The sequence below is a fragment of the Lepisma saccharinum genome, chromosome 30 (genome assembly GCF_977018435.1).
Source record: "Lepisma saccharinum chromosome 30, izLepSacc3.1, whole genome shotgun sequence".
NCBI lineage: Eukaryota > Metazoa > Arthropoda > Insecta > Zygentoma > Lepismatidae > Lepisma > Lepisma saccharinum.
The window spans coordinates 10,708,867-10,735,071 of NC_139258.1; the positions used below are offsets into that span (position 1 = coordinate 10,708,867).

At 37.9% G+C, this 26,205-nt stretch overlaps 1 protein-coding gene across 2 annotated transcripts; it reads right to left on the reverse strand.

The window, feature by feature from the left end:
• Positions 1–7,065: 7,065 nt before the first annotated feature.
• LOC145982062 (uncharacterized) lies at positions 7,066–25,290 on the reverse strand. Of its 2 annotated transcripts, none has more exons than XM_083115653.1 (3): positions 25,152–25,290; positions 9,953–10,610; positions 7,066–8,307 (listed from the first exon to the last, which is right to left on the reverse strand). In XM_083115653.1, the coding sequence occupies exons 1-3, from the start codon at positions 25,159–25,161 to the stop codon at positions 7,878–7,880; spliced, it is 1,098 nt and encodes a 365-aa protein (XP_082971779.1). In that variant the 5' UTR covers positions 25,162–25,290; the 3' UTR covers positions 7,066–7,877. The 2 variants fall into 2 exon arrangements, with proteins under 2 accessions (XP_082971779.1, XP_082971778.1); XM_083115652.1 differs by lacking the exon at positions 25,152–25,290 and adding an exon at positions 20,662–20,759.
• Positions 25,291–26,205: the final 915 nt, after the last annotated feature.

Below are 26,205 nucleotides of genomic sequence, written 5' to 3' on the forward strand. Positions count from 1 at the left end.
ACCCAGCACTTGCTTTAGGAAGCTAGATTGTATGGAGTTTACGGTTTTCACTCCCTCCATATTTGGTCAATTTCCTGTGGTATTCCATGTTTGAAGCACTTTTTCTTAAGATAGAATTTTGACATTTTATACGATTTCAATTGTATTTTTGCTCCTGTTGTGTTTTTGAGGTAACTGAATTGTGAATACTCTAAGAAACATATGAAAGTGTAACTGTATATTATTAAATTCTCTCTAATTAGTTGAATTTGCAAAAAAGAAGGATTTCCATAATTAGGCACTTTTCTCTAATAATAATAATAATTAACATTAGGTATTGCAGTATTTACAAAATACCCTTAATATCCATTCATAATGTTTTACACACGCACAACCCGAAACGTGTCAATTGACATATTTTGACTCCAATAACACATTAACGTGCATAAACTCAAATGATGCACCTTTTAGTGTGTCATAGATAACAAAATTACACATTTAGATGTGTCAGTTGATGCATTAAAAGTGAAATACCTATCAAGAAATGCTTTGAAATCCATGAAAATTAATCTGATAAATTAGACTTGTTTATGAGGATCAATGTCAACGAACGATGCGCTCAATTCATTCGAACAAACAATAATGCACGGAAAGTGGCTATGTTGGATAATACTCTTCACTCACTGGAGTAACTAACTTTATGAAAAGCATTAGCCTGACCTAGCCACACCTAACTTGAGTGGAAAATGTGTTCACGGAAGTTTCTGATACTAACTCAGTCTTGGATACGAACAAGCCTTTATTTCCCTCGTCGCCTGTGCTTCTGACCTGTTCCTTAATTAAATTCGAAGGAACGTGGAAGCGAGGTTTATTACGAAAGCGGGAAGGACGCCTCGAGTCGTTTGTCTTTGGTAATAAGACGCCAACCGCGTCCCCGCCCTCCAAAAGCTTCCACAAAGCAATGTGGAGACCCAATCCGCCCCTTCGTCGTTGATTTCTGACTGTGCAGTGGTGCCGAAAGTAAATAAATCCCATCGTTGTTGGTCAATTTATTTATCCAGAGAAGGCAACGATTATATTGATGACACAGATAACTTTAAAGTTGGAAAATAAGCTCGTGGCCGTGCGGGAAAATCTCTTTTCATTACGAACTCTCCGCCAGGTGGCAACCTAATCGATTAAACGAATCGCAATCATTTCGTAATACTGGTATCCAGTATGACTTCAAAACTAACTGGGTATAAAACTAGTGTATCAAAAGATAAATTTAGGGAAGCTCTTTCTTCCTAAATAACACGATAAAGATAAAGTATTAGTTATATTTGTTCGAAATTTGTATTTGACTTTGTGTATCGGTGCTGAAAGTAAAGAAATCTCGTAATTTTATATGCAAAATATTATATATATTGATACCACAGAGTACTGTTCAGATGGAGAACTTGAAGCTTGAAGCTCGTCATGCGGGAATTTTTCTTCATTTCAAACTCTCCGTCAGATGGCAACCGAGTCGATTACACGAATCGTAATAATTGTGTGATAGTGACATCCAATATGACTTTAAAAACTCACTGCGTAAGATTATTGTATCGAAGGATAAATTTATTGTATAGCGATGAATATTTAGTAATGAAGTTAAACGTTATTCAGTTTTTGTTAGCCTAATGGTTAACGATGTCGCTTTTTTTTTGCAAGCGGCCTATATCCTTGCTACTAGTTACTATTTGCACGCTGATTAGATGAAGGTACTGAACGACGCACACACGTACGGACAAGAGACAGAATGCAAACTCCATAGAGAATTAGATTGACTGTTGGTCAAGATACCTGAAGAATGCAGTTTACTGCGTGGAAAGGTGGAGCGAGTAGCTTCACCAGTGGCGTCGCCAGGATTTTCGAAGCGGGGGTTACGTATACCTTTGTTTTTAGTAGTCAACTCTCATTTTGCCATATTTTCGTATACCTTTGACTCCTTTTATTTTAAAGAAATAGGGCCAGAGGGAAGGCTTATGACCCCCACCAACCTCCCTTGGGCACGCCACTGGCCTTCACCATATACTCCCTTGTTGCGATAATTCGTGAGATAACGAAAAGCCTGTGGTTGGTTGCAATGGCCAGTTGGACTAAGGATTTCTCTCACAAAGATCATGAAGCAATTTTTTTATTTGTATTTGCTCATTTTTGTGTTGTATTCAAAGTAAAGCTATTAGATGAAATTGTTGCACGCCTCTAACCCAAAACTTTAGATGGGGGAAATCACGAGTCTTAGGGATGGTTTCGTGACTAGGCCGAGAATATTCTCCTCAAAATCGAGACGAGACGTAAAACAGAATAACAATTGAAAATTTTACCTAAATTGTACCATCATTTTATCGTGGGTCTTATGCAGACAAACCAAGCATATATCTACCTGAGATGTTGTATATTTTGCGTATCGTAATTGTAAAATCAACTTAATAGTGACAGCTGTTATCCTGTGCAGCGCAGTTGCATACAGAATAAAATGCGGTTTTCTCTAAAAGTTATAGTTATTTGTTGTATATGTTTGCTTATACTATATTTGAAGCCATATTTCGACGCTACGAACTCTGAAAAACAGCAATTTTATCCTGGATATGAATACAGCCTCTATACACCACAAGTCAGCACAGGTCACAATTGTCGGTACTGGATCGGCTTTGTAATACTGTAAACAAAATATATGACTCCTTGTATTGCATTAATCTCTCAGACAAGAGCAGCCCTCGAGCCCGAAATACGTCCGCTCTAATAAAGACAATTTTATTGTATTATTGTTATTATTACTATTCATAATTAGTCTGGTAGATATCTGTCTAGTGCACAGAGATTAAAGTTTGTTTGGAGTAACTTAAAAATAGTTTCTAGTTACCAAACAGTCTCGATTTTACAAAGTTTGATCTTGTTCTTGGCTTCTTCACAGCACCTCGAAAGATCCACACACAGTACCTGGGAATATAAATATCATGGTAACATTTTCATAAATGTAGATGGATACACTGCTTAATTATAACGTTGTTATTATCCTCTTAGCGCATGTAAAATTAAGAAATCAGAAACCCCGAATCGTTTCACATGATGAATCGCAATGTTGCCACTGCATTTCCACTGTGACATTTGAGAAGTGATTCCCTCTGAACCGAAAGGTCAAGGGTCGTTAGGGGGATTCGTTACGCTGCAAGATATAGGCCATGGAAACCAAAAGCGCTCGGGAAATGAACTGTGGAAGATTTATGAAGCTTTGTCGGATAGCTTCTGAGTAAAGATCGGTTCGCGAAACTTCCATTAACTACAAAATCTTACCTGTTCCATTAGAACGAACATGATAGAACAGGAAACGAAGCAACTCTACCAAGATGACTACATGAAAGGTTGGTCCTTTCAGGATATTCAACGAATACGAATGACGTCACTTGGAGGGTTACGGCTCAAGGCTTCTGCAAAATGGCTTCCACTGGGAAAATTACTTTCAGAATAGCCAGAAATGAAAGTGATATATGATAAATATATTGGAGAATTTAGCAAGGGACAAGTACTACTCAAGAGCGCCGACTTTCCAAAATTTCTGTGGGTGCATATAAATGGCGGATAGATCTGTAATTATCAAGTATTGTATACTTTAAACAACTTACATACACAATGATTGCAAGAGGCAATGATATTATCAACACACTACTAAAAGAAAATACCACATTCATACAAATTAAAATGAAAAAATCTGCATAAATGCAAATAATTTTAATTGTATTGCAGAATGAACTATGCAAGGATTTTGTTGTGAACAGAAACTACAAAATGACTAACTTTGTGTACCAAGTAATAATAATAATAATCATGACATCTTAACTTTCAATATAAAACACATTCCTTCTTACGTCATTTGCACTTATGAATTTGTTTGCAATTTTGGTAATGTCAATATTTTAGTCATTTCTTTATGAACATGCAAAACTGCCAAATCATTCAATATTATTTGGGTCATTGTTGACCGCAAAATCGTTTTCAATCGTCTAAGTGCTGAAAATGATCGCTCAGAGGTACAAGAAGTAACAGGTATAGTTAAAATCACCCGTACAAACTTCACAAATTCTGTGATCATTTCACGCATGCGACCACTGTTTTCTCTACTTGAAATATTTGTAATGTCTGACAAGTTGTCCACTTTTTCTTTGTTCGTTCTGCACACATCTAGAAACATGTCCCTGTCCAATGTTAGCTTGTCTTTATCAAAGTCTGTCCCATCTCAATGTTTTAATTGCTTATTATTTTTTGATAATGGCAAGTGAGAAATATTTATTTTATTTTGTTTTTATCAAACTAAAAATCTTGTGGGTGCGGCGCACCCACAAGATTATTTATGTGGGTGCTCGAGCCCCGGAGCACCCACGTAGTCGGCGCGCATGGTACTACTAACTAATTAACTCTCTAGCCTTATCAAACCCGAAGGTTTATGCCTTCAGCAACACAAGCCTTCCACCTGTCCCTATCCTGGGCAAGAGCAATTTAATCTTACCGATTTCCTTTAGGTCCATCTCAACGTTATCCCTTGCGTCTTGGCCTTCCTACTGGTCTCTTACCATCAGGTTTCCCAACAGGCTTCCTATCCCATTCTGCTTGATTTAATTATTCTAATAATATCTGGAGATGAATACAAATTATGCAGTTCTAAATTATGTAACCTTCTCCACTCACCTGTCTCCTTATCCCTTTTAGGTCCAAATATTTTTCTATGGATTTTATTTTCAAATAAAACAACAACATTGAAAATCAACTTAAATTTTGGAGAATATCTATAAGTTTTTTTTTTAATATTAGGGTCTTTTAAATTATTGAACTAGACAAAATCAATGTTACGCGACTCAACAGTTGCTTCATACAGCAAAGTTTCAACCGCTGGACCGTGGTTTGGTACCGTAATCTGGCATCTCTTATATCGGGCCACGAGAAACAGTTTTCCTACAACCAACATTACTAGAATCAAATTAATAATTTAGTTTTCCGAGCATAAAATTTCCCAATTACACTTGATTGCAATTTTTCTGTATTCAAAAATGCAACATGCCAAACAAAATAGCACTTACCAGATTAATTTAATGATGTTGACCTGAAAATACCAGTAGATTTCATTAGATCAGTGGTGGACAGTGCTCGAAGTGAGGGGGATCCTCCTAGGTAGCAAAATTTTCGCAACGCATCCCCTCCTCCCCAAAGCTGTAACATGTTAAACCATAGAAGCATACCCCAGCTAGCTCCTAGGCTTGTCCAAACATCACTCCAGTTAAGAATTTACTCTTCAAGCGCTTAAACCCAATTTTATACTTCTCGACAAGCCTGCACATAATAGAACTATTACTCTTTATGATTATGTCATAATTCATTTTTTTTCAAATCTCAAGGGTACATATTAATTAACGTATATATGTTTTTAAAAATGGAAAGGCTGCCGAGTAGAAGGTTGAGAGCCACTGTTACAAGGGGCATGCATGACACAAGACTATGATATTTAGCAAAAGAAGGTTCAACAATGATCGAACGTTTAGATTCTAAATGAAATTCCAAATTTCTTCAAGTTTGAGCTTGATAAATAATTGTTTATCATCTGGTTTACGTTTATGGATCTTTTATAACACTGTGTTCCAAAGGCGATCATTTATTCGCTAAATCGTTGAACCTTAGATAATAACCTCTAATTCACATTAAAGATTGGACAATTATTCCATTTCACCGATCCACACTGTGGAATTGTATTCAGCTACTAACAGATTATTTCGTCGACTGACTTCATTCCACCCTTCACAGGAACATAAAGGTTTGTTCTAATTAACTAACTAACTCTCTAGCCTTCTTGAACCCGAAGGTTCATGGCTGCAGCAACACAGGCCTTCCATCTGTCCCTATCTTGAGCAAGATCTATATACTCTTTTCCATCCCTACCAAATTCCTTTACGTCCATCTCAACATTATACCGCCATCTTCGTATTAGTCTTCCTACTGGTCTCTTACCATCAGGTTTCCCAACAACAATCCTGTAAACTCTTCTTTCCTCTCTTCTTCATTTAATCATTCTAATAATATCTGGACATGAATACAAATTATGTACTTCTAAATTATGTAACCTTCTCCACTCACCTGTCTCCTCATCCCTTTTAGGCCCAAATATTTTCCTAACGATCTTATTTTCAAATACTCTCAATTTATGTTCCTCTTTCAATGTAATGAACCAAGTTTCGCATCTATATAATATTACAGGCAAGATTACTGTTTTGTATATTTTAACTTCTAGTTTCTTAGATATTAAACGAGAAGATAAAAGTTTATGAAGAGAAAAGTAACATGCATTTCCTGAATTAAGCCTACTTTTTATTTACTATTTAATATCATTGAATTTGGAAACTGGTTCAAACGAGTTATCAATATTTTGATTATTCTAACACTTGGTTTCGGCCTGTAAGCATATATTTAGTTTTCTCTTTGCTAACTTCCAAACCTATCTCTTTTGTTGCTTTGAAAAATATTTTAGCATTGTTCTTAATTGTATTTACATTAATTAAGAATAATGCAAAAAATATTTAATATAATATTCTAAATTACATACAACAAACAAATTATAAATTCATTTTTCCTTTGGTAGTTCACACCAATTTGAATTACTAAATAATTACAAAATGTTCTCAAGACTGCCACTGACATCCATCAGGAAGATCATGTCAATAAAACCAAAATTACACTGTTATCTGTCAATTTATGCACCAAGAGTGCATCAACTTTGATTTAATGCCTTTCCACTTGTGATTCTCAAAAAGATTAACCAAATCTGTCTTCTGTGATGGTGTTGGTGACAGTTTTGCATCATTGAATAATTATTTTTATGTAATACCAAAGTGTGCAGTCTTCAGTTGCCTTTGTAACATAAATATATCTACCTAAAGGACCAATTAAAATTTATTATTGAAGTATTCATTCTCGAAAATGTTGTTTTCTTTTATAAATAAAACTCGTAAATATATTATTTATACTTTATATGCAATATTTTCCTTCACAATTTCAATACATGTACATTATTTACATAAATCGAAATAAAATTAAATATACAAGGAACAATACATATTTTACAAGCATAAGTATGAGATCTTTTCATAAAACGGTTCATTGTAACACTGGAAATTTGTAGCTGTACAAACAGATATATACAAAGAAATATGGCACATTGAATTCTAGACCTCGCATTTCACAATCATCCATAGGATTGAAGTCTTACTTCTGACCGAGGCTATTAAATATACATCATCGTCTTTATTGTGCTGTCATTGATTTTGGTAGCTTTTCACATTATTTTGAATTGAATCTTAATCATTTTCTTATAAATCTTGTTGTAAATTAAAAAGTTCAGGTTGTTTTGTTCAAAAATTCGATTCAAATCTTCCAACTACATGTCGTATAAATTACATTTTCACTCAAGTACACCCATGTTAACATCTCTGCCACCTTGGCGCTAGTTACCGGTTTATGTTGTCTGTGACAATTTCGCAAACGGCAAAATGTTCTCCTGGGGCTTGAAACTTTCGCTGAAAAGTAAAACCTATTTTTCCGTTCTTTAGTCATAGCTTGCAATTTGTTAGCCGTTAATTTTAATGTTCAAATCAACTAAATAAGTTTTACCCAATGTACTTCCTTTGCCAGTCAAAGCACTGGACTTTTAGCTTCAATACCGTGTTCTGATGCTTGACGACGAAACTGCCTGGCCATATTTGTACGAGGAAACGTTCACAAATTCAGCGGTTTTGGTCTATTCACTTGAACCCGAGAACAGGTTCAAGCACTGGTTCCACAAACGAATAATAAATACAAGTAAGCATTTAGTTAAGACACAGGAATAGCTCAAATTACCGACTCATTATATCGTCAATGCTGAATCCTGGCCTTCTGGGGATATTGCACAAGTTCTGTCCTGCAATGTTGATCATGGGAGGAACCCCAGATTGACCGTGGGCTTCCTGAGGGCTGGCGGCTCTCGAAGACGGCGACAGGTCCAAAGTGGCTTCCGTACCATTGTGGATGAGCGTGTGACGTCTCAGGTCGCAGTTTCGCCTGAAGACTTTGCAGCAGTTGATGCATTCGTAAGGTTTATGCTCGGTGTGGGTGAGAAGATGCGTCTTCAGATTACTCCTTTGGTTGAAGCTTCGGCTGCAGACGGGACACTTGTGGGGGGACTCCTCCATGTGCAGGATCTTGTGGACGGCCAGAGTCCTCGACTGGCAGAAGCCCTTCCCGCACTCTGAGCATTTGAACGGCTTCTCTTTGGAATGGATGTACCTGGAACAATACAAGATACTTCAATATAATCCATCACACAACAGCAGAAAAAGTAGATCAAGTTCACATAACGGGCTGCTTGAAAATTGGGAACAGAGTATGCACGAATAAGATATTACAACCCAAACAATGTGGAGCAGTTTTGAAAGACATATGGTGCCAGACTGGAATTGATGCGTTCATAGTTATAGCAGTGCATCTTGTTGTTCGCCCAAAAGACAGTAGAATAATTCGTCGAAATAAAGATCTCTGTTAGATATCACGAGGGAACTTAAACTAATAGTTTGGATCATCCAGGCTGGACTTGAAATTTACCAATGCTAACAGAATAATAATGTTTCTAGATGTTATATGGTAGAAATCCATGCTCTGGCATTATCTCTTACAGCATATTCTATGACCATTTGTGAATTTGAAGCCACAAAGTAGAGTGAGATGTATAAGTATTACCAAGCAAATTGTCCATCATCATGTTTATTCTCTTTGCTTTACGCAACAATAGCTTCAAGAATTTAAACAAAAATGAAATAAGCTGCTGATGCCCTCTGCACCAACATAGTAAAAATCCAATTTTTAAAATAAAATAATCATGGACAATTTGCTGAGAACTACTTGTGCATCACACTGTAGCAGTTACACTTCAGTGGCTGTATGTTTCTGATCAGTATCCCCTGGTTTGTTATTGGTAATTTGTGACTTTCTATTAATTTGCACATCGCTGCCAACTATGCACTTTTTTTTTCCGGTCTGGCACTAGATGTCTGTGGTTTTAAGAAATATCATGATGTTTTCATCTTGATAATATTAGTTAAACTCGGGGCATGAAATATGTAATCCAATCCAATGCAATGTTTTTAAATGCAAAAGTTACTCTAGGTTTCGAATTTTAAGAAGAATTACATTTTAAGTGAAACATGTAGGCCTAAACTGCAACAATAAAAGAACTGACCAGGGAGTAATGTTGTAGTTACAGAGAGTTGATGAAAAAAAAATCGACATAATAATTCAACAATGTATAAAAAAAGAGAATCGAGAAATCAAAGATACCAAAGGAAAGAACACACACGTGATAAAACACATTTACAGAAAAAGTTAGATTTTCTATATAAGTCCACTTTATGCACAGAAAGGCTAATCGGATCAACATGACTTCAGCTGGTCGAATTCGAACCACCGTGTGCGTCCACCGGGTATCGAACCCGGAACCCCTTGATTACAATGCGACGACGTTACCACTAAGACATCGGGGAGGCCAAGTAGACAGATTGAAGAAAGAAAAAGCTGGTCTTGAACTACCACCAAATGTCAGCGAGTCTCACAAAGTTTTGATCAAGGATACAATGCTAGTCCAAAGATATAAGGATAGAACTTAGTTTTCAAATAGGTATGTTGAAAATAATGATCGTAAGTTTGAAATATTAATGTAGCTACTTTCAGTAGAACTAGTCAAGACTTCTAACTGTACACTAGCACAATCAAGAACTGTTCTGCGAGGTTAGCTCTTAGTAGTGTCAAGAAAGATCCCGGTTATTCAGGAATTCGCCAAGATCTGATTTCAAAATTTAATAATTCGTATCAGAGGACAAAGACTAACTACTGGAGCAAATTCAACATACTCTAAAGGTGACAAAAAAGTAATTCTTACCTGTGGTCTCTGAGGTGGTCCTGTCTCCTGAAGGCCTTCCCGCAGATATCACAAGAATAGGGGCGTTCGTCCGTGTGGGTCCTCTCGTGGATCAGGAGGTTGTAAGACTTGGTGAAGTGTCTGCTGCAATACTTGCAGATGAACTGCTTCTTGGGGCGCGTGGATCGCCCGGGGCCCCTCAGCAACCGAGGATCGAACTGCGACGGGTAGAATGCCGGCAGTGCGGTCCTCAACCAGTGGTTCACCAGAAGCGGAAGGCCGTAGGTTGGAAACCCGAGGGAAGCGAGGTCCGAAGGGTCTCCGGAAGCGGTCGACGGTGGCTGGATGGGGGCGTCGGCTCCGGACGCGCTGGGTGAATCTTCCGGACACCTCTTCATGGAGTAATCCTGCGCTTCCTGCTTGGTGACCGGACGGAAAGCTGACGCTCGCTTCTCCTGTGTCTCTTGCAACGAAAGCAACGAGTAGGGAAGGTGGGGGGCGAGCCAGAAGGGATGCAGGAGGTTCGGGAGGAGGGGCGCCTGGGGCGGAGTCCTCGGGCTGCTGCACTCGGGTGGTGAGTCGCTACGCTCGAAGTTGAAATCTTGCTGCTTGTTGTCCATGGAGGTTGGTGTGTGGGGCGGCGTCAGAAGAGGAGTGCATCCATCTTTTTCAGAAAGTCCTGGAAAACAAATAATAAACCAAAATAAGTAAAAAAACAAAAAAAAACACCAAATTTTACAATTACAATCCCTTAACAGGCGTAACTTGGCGGGGGCAAGTTGGGGCACTTGCCCCCCAATTTTCAGGCTATTAAATCTCAAAGTTGATGATAGTTTTGTTAATCTCCTGGGATCTGAATAGTAACGTATTGAAAGTATTATTTTTATGCTTGCGCAAATGTAAACTATTTAGTAAAAATGTTTTGGACGCTTTTTTTATGGGATGGGAAACTTATTAATTCTGCCTCCCCGCAGTTGAGGGTAGCAAATGGTACACTTTGCGAAAATTTACTTATTACAGTAACTGTAATAGTTATGATCTTGATAATTCAAACATATTAATTACCAATAAAATAATAATATTTTAATTACTGTTTAATTACGCGAATACACTTCAAGAAGCGCGACTTTCATAGGTGAGTCGCATATCTACAAATATCTCTAATTTTGGTATTTTTCATGAAATTTCCCTTTTCAGTTACAATTTTGCATCTTTTTTCCCTCCACATGTGGCAACACTGACTCTCGAGCACAAATCCTCCAAGTATTTCCACTTAAAGCGCTGTCTACAAATATGCAGACGACTGAAACGCGTAATCATATGTAAAATAATAAATTACTGAGTGTATTTAGTCAATATTTTAATTTTAGGTTTTTGGTGTAATTTCGATTTTTGTTGTTAGCGTCGCTTTTCTTCCACTTTTACCTAACCGCGACGATGAGGATGACATTGATGAAGAGACTCTTGCCCAGGCGGATTCAAACCCGTGAATTCTGGCGTCGTAACCACTCCGTCACGGTGGTCGTCCATTTTAGATTGTTGCGCTTATTATGTAATTACATAAAAGTCCTGGCTCTACTTATTAGCTACGCTTTAAATAAAGCTCTCAATATTCCCTTTTTCACTATTTTAAATCTGGAGAACTTTAAACTTTTCTATGTACAAAATGTTCATTTTTTTACTTTGCATTTCCGAGAAAATAAGGGAGATATAACCACATTAACCCCTTTTAACCCTTCCAGGTTTTGAATTTCATTCAACAAGGGTTGGTCGCAAGGGCGGCTTGTGAGGGCTGGACGCATCACGCTCTGCCAGCAAAATCAACAACTTCCTACGCGCTTTCTCACGTTCGATATTTGTCCCCGGGGCAGATATCATGCGTGAATTTAACTCCGTCCAACCTTCTGCCTAATAAACCTCCAATAAAAGCCGGTAAAGTATGTGGGAAGTCGAATGCATTCCGCCTTATTCCCTGCAGGCAGAGGATGGAAGAGGGCAAGCTCCAACGTGCACGAATGACGTACCATTAGCCAGGGTGCTGTGCCTTATGAGTCTGTGTTTTCTACACGTTATATTCTTGCCTTCTAATTGTCAGAAAGTATGGAATTATTTGCAATTTAGTCACTTTTTCCTATCCGACAATTTTTATTGTACAGTATTGTTGCTTATATTGGATAATTACCATAAATTACCAAATTAACGGCATAGAATTCAGTTCCTTGGTGTGTTTCTTGTAAAAAGGATTAGCTCAGTTGATATAGTGAGAACAGTTGATATAGTGAGAAAAAAAGCCGAACGTGAGGAAGACCTGTACGCCGCCTGGTGTCGGACGCGAAACTAGAATTGAGGATTCAGTGGAAAAGAGACTCTTGTGCTCAACGCTTTTGCTGACGTCATTTTAATAGCCTAATAATTGCATAAATAGCTGATTAGAAATGCCACACAAGGAGAAATACATACTGTACAACACGACGGTGATTTTCCCGCCAATAGATTCGAGCGCATTTCAACAGAACTGAGACAAATCTGTGCACCTTATGTACAATTCTCCCATGCCCTTATAATTGATTTGATCCGTTATCAAGCACGTTCAAAAATTTCTGATCGCTTTCACCACAATCATGCTCAGGGAATTGTGATTTTCGTCCAAACCGATCTGCAAAGTTTGATGTGGAAATTTCCGAACGCGGCAAGATCGTTCCGTCTCAGGGTGCGTTCAGTTCGCAGAACGTTGCCCATTCGTCACTGAGCTTACGTGTGCGGTATGAATTGTGCAATTGTTCGGCGGCGATTTGCTGTTGAAATAATGAAAGCGAGACCTTGAGAACTCGCCTTCAGCTAAACTCCTAAAACACCGGTGTGATTATAGTGCCATGAAAAACAGATTGATGTTAGCATGCATAAACTTTGCTTCTTAACAGGCGGATATGTGTGTGCGTTCAAATTACTACTGACTCACCTTGCGTGGAATCTTGATTGCAACAGCAATGCGAGTGCTCACTAGCTCCACCTACACAGTGGAATGAATATTATATTCACTTTTATGGACAAGACACGATAAAAGTAGATAAAAAAGGGCCGACGACGCAAATGCAAGCACATTGGGTCGGCGAATGTTGGAAGTAAGATTTGTTCTTAGTATGCTGTGCATTTACTTGTGTCTAGAGGCACATATTTTCGGTAAGTAAAAAAGAGCAAAATTTCGGTGCAAGAACAGACTCAATTTCGAGTTCAAAAAGCGCGGTAAATAAAATAAAATTTAGGTGGTATAGCGGTGAAAAATCGGGTACGAAAAGCGGTATATAAAATTACATTTTGGTTTCAACATTGTGACTATAATCCTAAATTTGATTTAAAAACTGCACTTATTACACAAAATAAACATACCCCTTCTAATAGCATATTTATGTAGTTACCAGAGATTCCTGTGTAAAGGAGTCAATTTTTGCTTCTCAAATATTTACAGCAGAATTGATCAAATTTTCCGTGAATTTCATAACTCTCAGGATAAATTCAAACTTCAGAAAGTGTCGCGTCAGTAAACTCGAAATTTCGTGTTTAAGAGACTATTTCGTATTTTGAAGCTAATTTCGCATTATTTCGTGACAAAACAGGGTGGGAAAAAGTTAATATTACAATGTGGTATTTCACATTTCGTGTTTTCAGCAAAGAAATATGCATGCCTCTACTTATAGGTTATATATTTTGTAACTCGAAAAATTTAGGTCTGAAATGCAAGTAAAGTGGGTGGCAACCCAAGAATGCTGTTACGAAGGTAATTTATGAATATTTGATTTTAAAAATTCATGTGTAGTAGCCATTGATTTAAAGAACAAAACTAAGATGCAGAAATTTAAATTTATATAAAAATGTAAGTACCCTTCATAGTCTTATGTAGAGGGGCTCAAGCGTAGCCAAACCGTTAGCGCTCTCACATTTCGTGCCAGCGGTCCCAGGATAAAATCCCGACGGGAGCTCGAAACATTTCGGTCTTGAGTTTTGTTTTTAAGTCCACTTTGTGCACAGAAAGGCTAATCAGGACTGGAAATACAGTTTCAAGTGGGATCAGAACCACCAGGGACCCCTTGATAACATTTCGGTGTTGACTCAGCTTCCTGTGGACTCTTGCGGAACTGCTTGAAAAGAAGAAGTACCGGGTTTCCGGTCTCGAAATACAATCGAGAGGCCCAGAAAACAGTGGCAATGGGACTCGATGCTCCCAACGGAAAGACGCTTCGCTTCGCACGTCTTGACTCTCAAAGGACTGTTGTGCCACACGGTTTAGTCAGTCAGTCAGTCACACGACAGACACTGTGATCGAATATGATTCAAATTGTCACTCTGATAAACTAATTAATAAAGTTTAGCCGTAACATCGGATTTGCAATTAAACATAAAGACCGCTACACATATGAGATGATAAGAAAGAAAAGAATTTCAAAATTCCCGACTTTCCGTCGTGTCACATTGATCTTGCAGGCAATCTTCTGGCAACTCTGAAACTTCCTGTTGATTGCGTTTCGCGAAAATATTAGCCATACATCAATTCTTTATTATTTACACAATTTATTATGTGACTATTTGGACACAAGATTGGCAAACGTAATCTCAGAATTTTTTCCGACCTCCAAAGTCCGGCTGAGAATTTTTTGTTGATAAGCCCCGGGCAAATTAAACGTCCTATGTCTCCTAGCCACCCAGCGCCAACCCCTGGTTTCATTACTCAGAACAGTATCTGTTATGTACTGGAATTTATTGTCATCAAAAAGATACTGTCAATTTATTTATTTAGAATGTACTTCTTTAAAAACCAAAGCATATTTCGATAATATACAAAAAAATGCGAAGTCATGTCACCATACTGTACAAGAAAATAGGTACAGGTAAGTCTAGCGCAAAGGATGTATTACTTGCTTCACCTACGATTGATGACGTCAGATACTTCAACGCAGGCTTTCCTATAAGAAGGTATTGGGCCAATTGTAATACCGATTCCATAGCAAAGCAAAGAGGTTTACGTTAGATGCTTCATTCTATGCGCTGCAATCAATCGATTCTCAGCACCGCTAATATTTAGAAAAGAAAAGAGGTTTACATTAGATGCTTCATTCTACTGCGCTGGAAACAGTCGATTCTCAGGATCGCCATTAATTAGCAAAGCAAAGAGGTTTACGTTAGATGCTTCATTCTACTGCGCTGCAATCGGTCGATTCTCAGCGACGCCATTAAAATATCGGGAAAACTCACGTGAACTAAATTTTTGAAGTTTCGCTCTTCAGAAACCTTTTCAAGATTTTCATGCGATTAAGACTGACTAAATCGTGAGTGAAAGTAGATGTGCTCTACTTTTACAAATGATTAATTGCTAATTGTAAATACAGAGTCAATTCTGTCAATCTACTGACTTTACAGACCCCCCACATGGTAATCATTCACAAACATCAATCAGTCATGTACTGCGGGTGGCAAATTGCACTTTTATATTTTGTAAGGCAAAGGAGTTGTGTTGATGCTGGAAAATAAGTTGTCGTTTTCATTTTTCTTCATTTCCGGATCTAGCATTTCATAAAACAAAAGTGAAAGAATATGGCAATGAACAATTTGCCACGAGCTGTACAGTGGGATGCACAAGCATTGCTCGGCAAATTGTCCATGACTATTTTCATTAATTTTTCTCTTGCATCCTATGTGTTTTAAGGAAGTGGATATTTACGTATACTGGTGAACAGGCTGTTATCAGTAGGGAAAGGAACTTTAGGTAAATAAATGTTTTTTCTGCGATAAGATAGAGACCCTCATTTTCGCCAAAATTCTGATCATAGCCTTATATGTCAACACAGCAAATTTTATTTTACATAAAAACACATATTTTCCAGTTTTCCGTATGTAAATACATATTTTGCGAATTTTCATTTTAAATACATAAAATCGCTCATTGACTTCATCTACCTCGAAATCCTCGAAGGAAAAATGTTTATTATCCGCACCTCTTTCATATCGAGAGTGCTAGGTTTGTTTTGTCTTTGAACACCCTTGCTGGCAGACTTCTGGCACCTCACCTACGATCCTATTGGGAGAAAATAGCTGTAAGTAGCTGTGGCTGGCTACACGTAACGATAGGAAGGCTTTTTAATGAAGCAATGCAGCTATTGTGACCGGAAGGCATAAAATTTGACAATGTTCTTCTCCTCGTGACAGATGCTGCAGCTTACATGCAGTGGTCTTGCCGTTAGCTACCCCAAAATGGTGCACGTTACATGTGTGGCTCATGCGTTGCATAGAATATGTGAAAAGATAGAGCTCTTTATCCCAATGTCGATAAACTGGTTTCAAATGGGAAGAAAGTTTTTATCAAGTCGCCTAGAAGAATATACATTTTTAAACAAAAATGTCCTGTTACGCGATGCAGATGTTATGCCCAGAACTTTGAAAAAATTGTATCTGTTGTAAATGATCTCGACAAAGAAAAATTCTGCAAGAACTGTTGATGGAGCCCTCCTTAAAAGTCGAATTGGCATACATCTCAACAAACCTGTCCATTCTCTCTAATTCCATATGAAAGCTTGAATCGTCCGCGAACACTTTGGCAGCTTCCATTGGTGAAGTCCGTATAGTAGAAACGAAACTGAAAGAACTCACTGGATCTAAATGCACAGAATTTTTTGGGAAAATCCAAGGTTTTCAAACATTGTGCCAAATTGCATGTGTTTTGGAAGGAGGTGAAGTAGAGGAAGTGGAAGCTTTGGAAAACTTCAGCGTTAGTGACATTTCGTGCTTCAAATATGCAAGAATTGTTTCTTGTGACGTGGAGCGATCTTTCTCACAATATAAGATGCTTTTTAGAGATAATCGTCACAGATTAACAATGGAGAATTTGGAAAAAAACTATTGTGATCCACTGCAACTCTTCCAAAAAATAGCTCGCTAAGAGGTAATCATTTAGAAACTAATTTCAGGTGTTTAAAATACATGTTATAGTTTGTTTTTGTTACCAAATGTTTTTATTTTTGTCACATATTTTCCTGTTTTTATCACATATTTTCAACATTTATGACACATAAAAAATAAATATTTCTGATTTTTTAGCACATAAAGTTCCGTTCCCTAGTTATCAGCTTATTCAGCATTTTGTTTAATTTCTTGAAGCTCTTATCCTGAAAAAAGAGAGATTAAAAACGGCGATGGACATTAAGCCTTATATAGCTACACGTAAAAGAGAATGCATCATATTGTATGTAGGCTATGCCCGCAGTTCACATGTATCAAAGGATGCAATCACGCGCGTTATTGACGATTTCTTGTTCGTTATTGGCCGACTCTTCTATTTCAGCGCATCAGTGTTAAGCCCAGTGGCGTGCACAAGGGGGGGGGGGTTGGTGGGGTCATAGCCCCCCTCCTTTTGGCCCAGTGTTCCTTGAAAAAGGAACGTCAAAGGCGGGAAAGATAGCAAAATGAGGACTGTCTACTGAAAACAGTATACTTAACCCCTTCCTTTCGAAAATCCTGGGCACGCCACTGATTAAGCTGATTCATAATAGATTTTGCATTTGAATCAAAATTCAATGTATTTTCTTCTATCTCGTTTACAATTGCCATATGTTCTGTTTTTACAGAACGGCCTGAATTCTTAAAGTGCGTTTTTATGTTCTGTATTCTAATGCAATATACAGGCTTAATTATAATGTGTATTAGAACATATAAAATATATCACCTGTGTATTGTATACAAAAGCTGTTTTTTTTTACAATCCCGTTCAGTGAGTGTCTTGTGTTGGCAAAGGGAAAATATGGCAACACTGGTTTCATTTCACTTTAGTACATATGACTGGTTTACTTCCTATGTATTTTTCTATTATTCTTATTCATGTGTATTAATATTATTCTTGTTAATGTTATTCTGAAAAGGAAAAGTAATTCCAAACATCAGATGGCCTTTTCAGTTAAAATAAGTTTCTTTGGAACAAAGTTTGTAAACTATGTTATCCATATTAGCGAGTCGAGTAATGACAAATAATATTACTAATATGAGATGCATTTTAGTACATATCCAATATCTGATGCATCCTGACATTTGTTTGAGGCTACAGCGTTTACGATGTTTTTGCGTAGAGGAAATGATTGATTGAATTGGTGTTTCAAGTCCACTTTGTGCACAGTAAGGCTAATCGGGACTGGACCTACAGTTTAAAGTGGGATCCGAACCACATGTGCCTCTACACCGGGTATCGAACCCGGGACCCTTTGATTTCAAGGCGGCGACGCTACTACTGCGCCATCTGGAAGGCCTCTCGTAGAGGAAATGTATGAACGGATTCAACGTGATGCGTGAATAAATTGCGACCTCTGCTCTCACAAAAGATCGTACGAAGTACCTTGGGTGCAGCGCAATCCTAATTCCCAGTGTTTCTCAGTTACCAACGTAGATGGCAGTAGTGTTCAAGTGACCTGATGATAGTGTTGCCAACTATGCGATTTTGTTACCGTATCTTTGGCCCCTGAAACTGATGCACGGTAGGCAGATACAGACGGCTAACGCATAGGCTATGTTATTCGTCGCTAAACGCATGTAATGTTTTAAACGCCGTTGAAATTACATGTAACTTAGTACGTGTTGTAAGTTTAATAATATTGCATCGTGGACACCGGCCCGCACACTGCTTATTTATTTTACTTCGCTTTTCTGCCACATTTGGCTAATCGCGACGATGAGGATGAGTGATGATATGATGAAGGGACACTCGCAAAGAACACCTATGCGCGGGCCAGGATTCGAACCTGGGACTCCTGACGTCGTAGCGCGCTAGGAACGTGGACTAGATACACTGATTTCTAACAACATGCAATTAAAATATTTAATTCTTGCTATTAAAATAAACCATACGTGAAAGTAATAACAATAATGAATCTATTGATCATTTTCTGAACAATCTTGAGAGATGCTGAGGAGGAGGAGTGATTCGTGTTCAACTCAAATTTGAGAATTCAAGTCACATCTGCAAACTTGTGTAGAAAGCACACACATACATGCACACTAATTACGTCACTTAGTACTTGATCGTGTTGGAAAGAGAATCAGAACCGTTTATGTTGTAGTATTCATCTTCGTACGAAACTGGAAATACATAGCCTACGCATATAATTATACCACGTCTACATACAACACCGGTATACACTGCCCAAGTATTTAACGAGTATACCAGGCGTAATACTCGTAATTCGCTGATTGTTGCATAATTTCTTGATAAAACCCTCAAACATAACATGCCGCAAATGTGTTTCCATGTTAGCTTAATGTGTTGATAATAATCACTTATGCGATAATGTTTCGTGATGATTTTGCTGCTCGCAAGTTAGCACACTTTCACTTTTGATAAATCCTCTGTCATTTGTATCTGTCATAAGACAGCAGTTGTGTTTTAATCACGTTCGCCATTAGACATAGATTTTATCTACAGCAGGAAACGGTACGATTCCGTTCGTCAGTCAGAAAGAGAAAATTTGGCAACAGCGCCAATCGCGGGCGGCGGCTGGCGGCGACAACTTCGAGAACGTGTTCTTTTATGATTGATATGAAAGTTGCGAGAGCAATGTTCTCTCCCACAAGTCAGTACGAAACTCGGATCTTTACCGTAAATGGCAACGCAAAACCGTAAAAGTAATATAGCACGATAAATAAACATGGTTAAAGTATGCCTGCTAAAATGCTGTGAAATTAAGACAAATTTCCAGAAGAATGTTAGAGAATTCAATCAACAAATTTTAATTCGATAATACCACACTAGATGGCGCGGGTGTGCATGCATTCACAGTGATTCATCTGTATGATCTGTGGTGTGGTTGCATTTTATTTTTAACTACACTGCAAACAGAAATGTATAGGAAAGCAACAGTATGATATGTATCACCGTAGAGGGATAATTGATCTGACCTTTGACATATGTCAGCTTTGTTCTCTGTTCAGTGCAATAACTTTGGTTAATCGGGTAACATTCCGAATCCCGAAAGCACTCATGACTACAAGCGAACATCTGAAACTATTAAGCTACTATGGAAAGTCACGTAAACAATTCACATCTGGAAATTCTTGCACCAATAAACCTGTGCAATCCTATTTTCTTCTAACTAAATCATTGACTAAAAATTGTTACAGTTTGTTCTGTGTTAAGTTCAGTAATAAAATGGAAAGAATAGCTAGCACATTGTTACAGAAATGAAAGAAAATTATTGTAGTGTACTGTTCATGCTACAGTCGTCTTTCAGCAGTTGGTTTGCTCTCTTACTAGCACAAGACAAGTGATAATTAGTAATAAAACTTACGAGTTTAACATAACAGTGATTGCAAATTAATTGTTCAGTCATAGTCTTGGAACATTGTCCTTCGAAATGACACTAAATTTCTGTGACAAAAATGTCAGTTTTCCAAAACTCACTACTACAGATAAACCTTTGTAAGCCATAACTAAAAGGGGGCGGGGAGATAGTTTTAGTTATGAAGACACATCGGAATGTTCTAAACTGATGTTCTAAGATCACTAGATTCTAGTGTTGATTTCATAGCGTTCCGAGAAGAAATTTTAAAAAAGTGTTATTTTTACAGATGGTAGATTAGATTCGATTAGGTTGAAATGTAACTTCGCATTTAGATTTACATACTTCATGCAATAACTCTCGTTGCTGTGATTGTAAAAACAAAACAAGAACAGGAAAGAATTCAAGCACAGTCTGACTCACCTGCCTGTATCGGCGAACTATAACCAGAACGATGCGTATTGATAGCCGCGGCTGCTGCCATCTGTGACCGATTTCTCGCACGAACTATCCTGGGAAACTGCCGCTGATACTCTGACGTGTTCACTGGACTCGTCACGCGATCGTCGCTACGCGCATGCGTAAAGAATGGGCGTCGTACGCTGTCAGCCGTTTTTTGTTCTGATTGGACGAGAGCTTCCCCGTGCAAACCCACAAGTAAACACGCCTATTTACCAGGAAGAGTAACGTCCAGAGACGCAAACAGCGGAAGATAAAAGCCTGTGAGGTGCTACTCTCTGACGGTGAGGAGTCGAACTATTCCTAATACAAAACTAACTTTGGTTTATGTGTTCTCAAATAAGATCATCCAGTGTAATCTATGGAGAGAATGTCTGCGAATCCCAATATAATTCTCAAGCACAGTCTCTCATTGCACAAAATGCCTTTAAATTGAAATTCAATACATTTACAAGCTAATATTTAATAAGCTAATTGGAATTTATAAGAAACTGTATTGATCGTTATTGGAACATGCTAGGGGTGTGCGGGATCCCGAAAAGTCGGGAGCGGGATCGGGAAAAAATTTCCCGTCCCGATCCAGACTTCGGGAAATGACTTCTCGACTTTTCGGGATCCCGAGCAGTCCGGAAATACCTAATGGTCATATTAAAAAGTTGTTAATTCTCGTCGTTTTCTGCTTTGCAAGTGTCTGGAACTTATCGGAAATTGTTTGTTTTTATTCCAGAAATGCAAAAACAATCACTTAAGTTGAAAATGACGTGTAGAATTAGAGATTTTTAGACTTTGCCGGGAAATGGCGAATTTTTCCCGTCCCGAATGTCGGGATTAAAAAAAATTCCCGTCCCAACCAAAAACATTCTGTCCTGCACACCCCTAGAACATGCCAAGTGTGTGAATTAAATATTTTAAAACTCCATGAATTTAGTGGCGGTGAAACGCCCCCCCCCCCAAAAAAAAATGATCAACCACATGGGCAGAGGTTTAACCAGAATTTCCCATCGGTGGGGGGGGGGGTGTAAGGGTACATTTGGAACCAAAATTATCATAAATTGAACCTTTGTGAAAAATGTTAGGCCAGCAATTTGTGTACGAAGGCTCTCGAACTTACTTCAATAGTAGAAATAACAATTCATGGTTACTATTAATATTGTACAGCCAATTTATTCCAATTATTATTATAACCTCGAGGATACTGCTACTCGAAATACCAGATGAGTGAAGTCATGAAGATTGTGTTGTGTAACCACTCACTATGTGAACATATTTTTCGAATTTTGAAATCTCTGAAACCATGATAGAAGGACGTAAGGCACAAAAATTATTTAGCGTAATAGTTGAGATTAATTATCGTCAAAGTATATCGTTTTGGACTGTGTTTTAAGTATGTGTAATATTGGACTGTGCTTAAGTAAGTGTAGTGTTATGTATTTGCTTGTACGTGTGTAAGGGCAAAAATATGTATGTGTGTGTGTGAGTGTGTGTGCCCGTATCTATAGGTTAGATTACCTTTCTTATATGTAATTTCTCTTTGTATTTTTTATTTCTCTGTAATTTTTTATATATTTTTTTCTTCCTTTTTTTCAATATTTTAATTATGTCATATTCAATTTTTTTGTAAACATGGTCAAGTGGAAGAAAAGGCTCCACAGCCTTAACTTCGCCATGTAAAAGAAGACGAAATAAATAAATAAAATAAATAAATTTATTCTCTTGCCTAAATGGTATAATATGACATCATAATCTGGTTCATGTATTTCTACTCAATTCTTTTCCCGATCTAACGAAGCTTTGGTTATTCTGCTCGAATATTAACTGAACTTTTACTTCTGTTAGTAACAATCAAACTAACAATCCTTTTGTTTTTTTAAACTTGAAATGAACAATTTGAATTTCTAGGGGCGGTCGACGAACCTCGAACTCCCTTCCCCCCTCCCCATTCCGACGCTCATGTAAGCATTATGAGAAGTGATGATAAAGTTATATTCCAGGCATGTCAAACTTCAATCAAGTAGTGATCTACTTTTTATTGTCGCAACAAGCAGTGAGCTACTATTAATCGTTAATATTTGCAAGAATTTGTACCTACTCAGCCATTATACATTATAGAAGTTGAATTCAAATAACGTATATTCGTATAATTACAATAGATAACTGCGATCGACCAACACACGCCATCGCGTTCGACGCGTTCCATTGAACAAAAAATGTTTGAGCAACATACAACAGAATACGTCAATAGGTTCCTTCTAGACAGTCCGAGAATGAAAGAAAGTTCGGCGCAAATAGGGACTGGATGTACTGAAATATGACGCTAGAACTCGAATCTGGGATTAATACAGTACATCGGAGACTCAAAGAATTAGATAGTGAAAGAACGGAAGTGTTTTAGGTGAAATCTCCCCAATGTCGGCGACAGTTTCGACTGAGAGGCCCTCCTGATGGAGTTCTAATACCGTTGCCTTTTAATCAAGAGGTCCCAGGTTCGATACCCAGTATGCATAGTAGTTTGGACTCCACTTCAAACTGTAGGTACAGTTCCAATTAGCCTATGTGTGCATGAAGTGGACTTTAAAACAAGCATTGCGTTGAGTTGCGGCCGAGTAAGTACATTTTTAACATTATACGTCACAAGAAAACGGCTTAGGATCCCTGGTTCGATTAATTTGCACAGAATAACATTCTTATAATCATAATTTATGTTGTCTCAAGCACTTCAGCATCTCTTTACAATCGAGCCTTTATGTATAATTCCTCTACATACAGAAAACTCAATGCATCATACCCATTGATGCACCAAAACGCGTCGATTGATGCACCAAAACGCGTCGATTGATGCACTAAAGTGTGTTCTATGGCATCTGCGAAGAATCCGATTCACATGTGATGCATTTTAGTGCATTTTTGTATGTCGTAAAAGAAACACCAAAGTGCATCATGTGATGCAAGTGAGGAATTCTTTCAGTCGAGATTCAATATAATGCATCATTTGATGCATTTTGATGCACCTTCATGCGTTTTGGTGCACCTTCCTACATCTTTCTCGATGATCCACTTAGACGTTTCGTCTGAGCTAAATAAAATATGTAGCTCACACGAAACGTTTAAGTGCATCATTGAAAAAGATGCAGAAAGGTACATCAAAACTATCAAATGATACATTATAATGCGTCTCAACTGAAAGAAATCCTCGCTTGCATCAGGTGATGGATGCACTTTGGTGTTTCTTTTACGACATACAAAAATGCACTAAAATGCATCAAATGTGAATCTGATTCTTGCAGATGCCATAGAGCACACTTTAGTGCATCAATCAACGCGTTCTGGTGCATCAATCGGTATGATGCATTTATGTAGTTCTCCGTGTTTTACTGTTTAAGCCATCTACTGCCATATTTAAGTAATGTTTCTGTTAGGTTAATGTACCAACAAATTTAGCTGTGTCAATTGATGCATTAAAAGTGAAAGTTTGTTATCTTGTTATCTTCGAAATGATCTTGTGTGATCTTCCAAATTGATGCATTTTAGTGCATCACATGGAACTTCATCTGACAAAAATACCCTTTAATACATTTCTATGTGTGTTTTGACACACTAAAAGGTGCATCATTTGCAGTTTATGCACGTTAACGTGTTATTGAAATCAAAATATATGTGTCAATTGACACGTTTTGGGTTCTGTATGGAAAGTTTATTACAGCGAACCTCTGTGGCAGAATAATTAGCACAGCGCACTACTTTTCCAGGGATTCCTGGTTCGAATCCCGGCCTGGACTGTTCTTTGTGTGTCCCTTCATCAATTTCATCATATCATTCTCATCTTCGCAATTAGTCAAAGTGGCAGAAAAGCGAGGTAAACCAAATCAATCGATAAATCGAAAGTGGATTAGGGTCCGGAAATTATCGATTCGTGATCTCGCCACTGGTTCGAATCCCTGTCTGGCCACAGGTTGCTTCTTTATGCAAATAACTTCATCCTGTTCATGTAGGCACTTCATCGTTGCGAGACTGGTCTACGGATGCAGTAAAGCAAAGTAAAATAAGAAAGATACCAATTCTTGAACATTTTTGTTACAATACAATACGAAACGAAAAATTTTAGTTCTATTCGACTACTTGACATCGCCCACACGTCCGATACACATTTCCGATCTCTGAAAAGATCTGAAAACTACTTCTAAGCAACAATTCAAGCAAATGATTGAAAGAAGCCAAGAAATAAACCATAAGACGGTTGTATTGCGGAACCTGGACAATGCGTACGTAATATGCATTGAATAAAAGTGGTCAGTAAGGTGTTATGGAGCTATTTTCATCTGTTCATGATTCATTCTCATTGTCGCCAATAGTCCAAGATTTAGAAAAGTGGCGTAAAATTTGTCTATATCATTGCATTTGTCAATTGTTTTGAAAAATATAAACACAATTACAGATTATAAAACTTCATTACTAACCTTCAAACATGTATAACCTTCGAGGAGAAGATAGATTCGTAACCTTCTTCAGTTATATATTCCTTAATCAGAAAGTAAGCACTGAGTTGAGAGATAGCAAAAGCACAGTTTCACAACCGCGACCAGAGTTACACTGCTGTGTCGAATGTTGTTGAGGCTTTGAATGATAAACCTTGAAAAAGTGTTAGAGACAACCCGCCATAAATCTGGCCGGTTCGTAGCGGAACTTTACAAGCCAAATTTTCACGGTCCGCCATTGTTTTGGTTCCCTCGAGCAAAAGGTTTTGGTGTGCTTTGGTTTGCCTCGTGTTTGTTTGCAGCCAACATAGCCTGGACACAATGCAGAACCGGAAGAAAATTGTCAAACAGAAAGAATGTGATGGTCGATTTTGCCCACAGGCACAAGTGAAATCCGACGCTAGATGGCAGTAGCTAGAGGAAAGCGTGGGAACGTTTGAAGAGTAGTGACCGAGACAAAAGTACCTCAATATGCGTTTATTCACGGTGTAGAATATTTTGTCAGGTGAGGAAGTTCGGAATGAAACTGACAGCTGCCGCTAGGTGTCTCTACTTAATGGTGCACCGTGACAAATTTCACCTGACAGTCAATATTCGCACGTTAAAATACAAGATTTAAGCTCATTAAGAGAAAATATATTATGATATTTATTTCACGTCGCCTTACTATCTATTGTTTTAATCGACGACTGATGTCAGACAACAATGGATCATTTAACATTTAAAATGAAGAAAATGAATTTTCAACTTGCCACATTTCCCATTCATCACGATTATATCATCGTGTGAGAATCAGCCAACGTAACTCCAATTGATATCTCAATTGATCATTTCTTCTGTTCTACATGTCAACAATAGTTGCAACTTCTCTAAATTCAGATTGAAGCGACACGTGTCACTTGCAAACCAACTTTCAGAAATAAATGCAACCTTCCGTGTCGCCTGTCGTTTGCATGTAGCTCGGACTGACATGTTTTCTCAATATCGTGCATCGTGTCGCCTTAGTCTGTTGGTAGTGCATGCGTAGTGAATGCTT

What these genes read in the sequence shown, in the direction of transcription:
- LOC145982062 (XM_083115652.1), bottom strand. Translation starts at nt 20,722, where the DNA reads ATGGCAGCAGCCGCGGCTATCAATACGCATCGTTCTGGTTATAGTTCG. An exon ending in TAGTTCGCCGATACAGGCAG is followed by an intron (nt 10,611 to 20,661) that starts GTGAGTCAGACT and finishes TTTGTTTTCCAG; the next exon opens with GACTTTCTGAAAAAGATGGA. An exon ending in GACCACCTCAGAGACCACAG is followed by an intron (nt 8,308 to 9,952) that starts GTAAGAATTACT and finishes GTATTGTTCCAG; the next exon opens with GTACATCCATTCCAAAGAGA.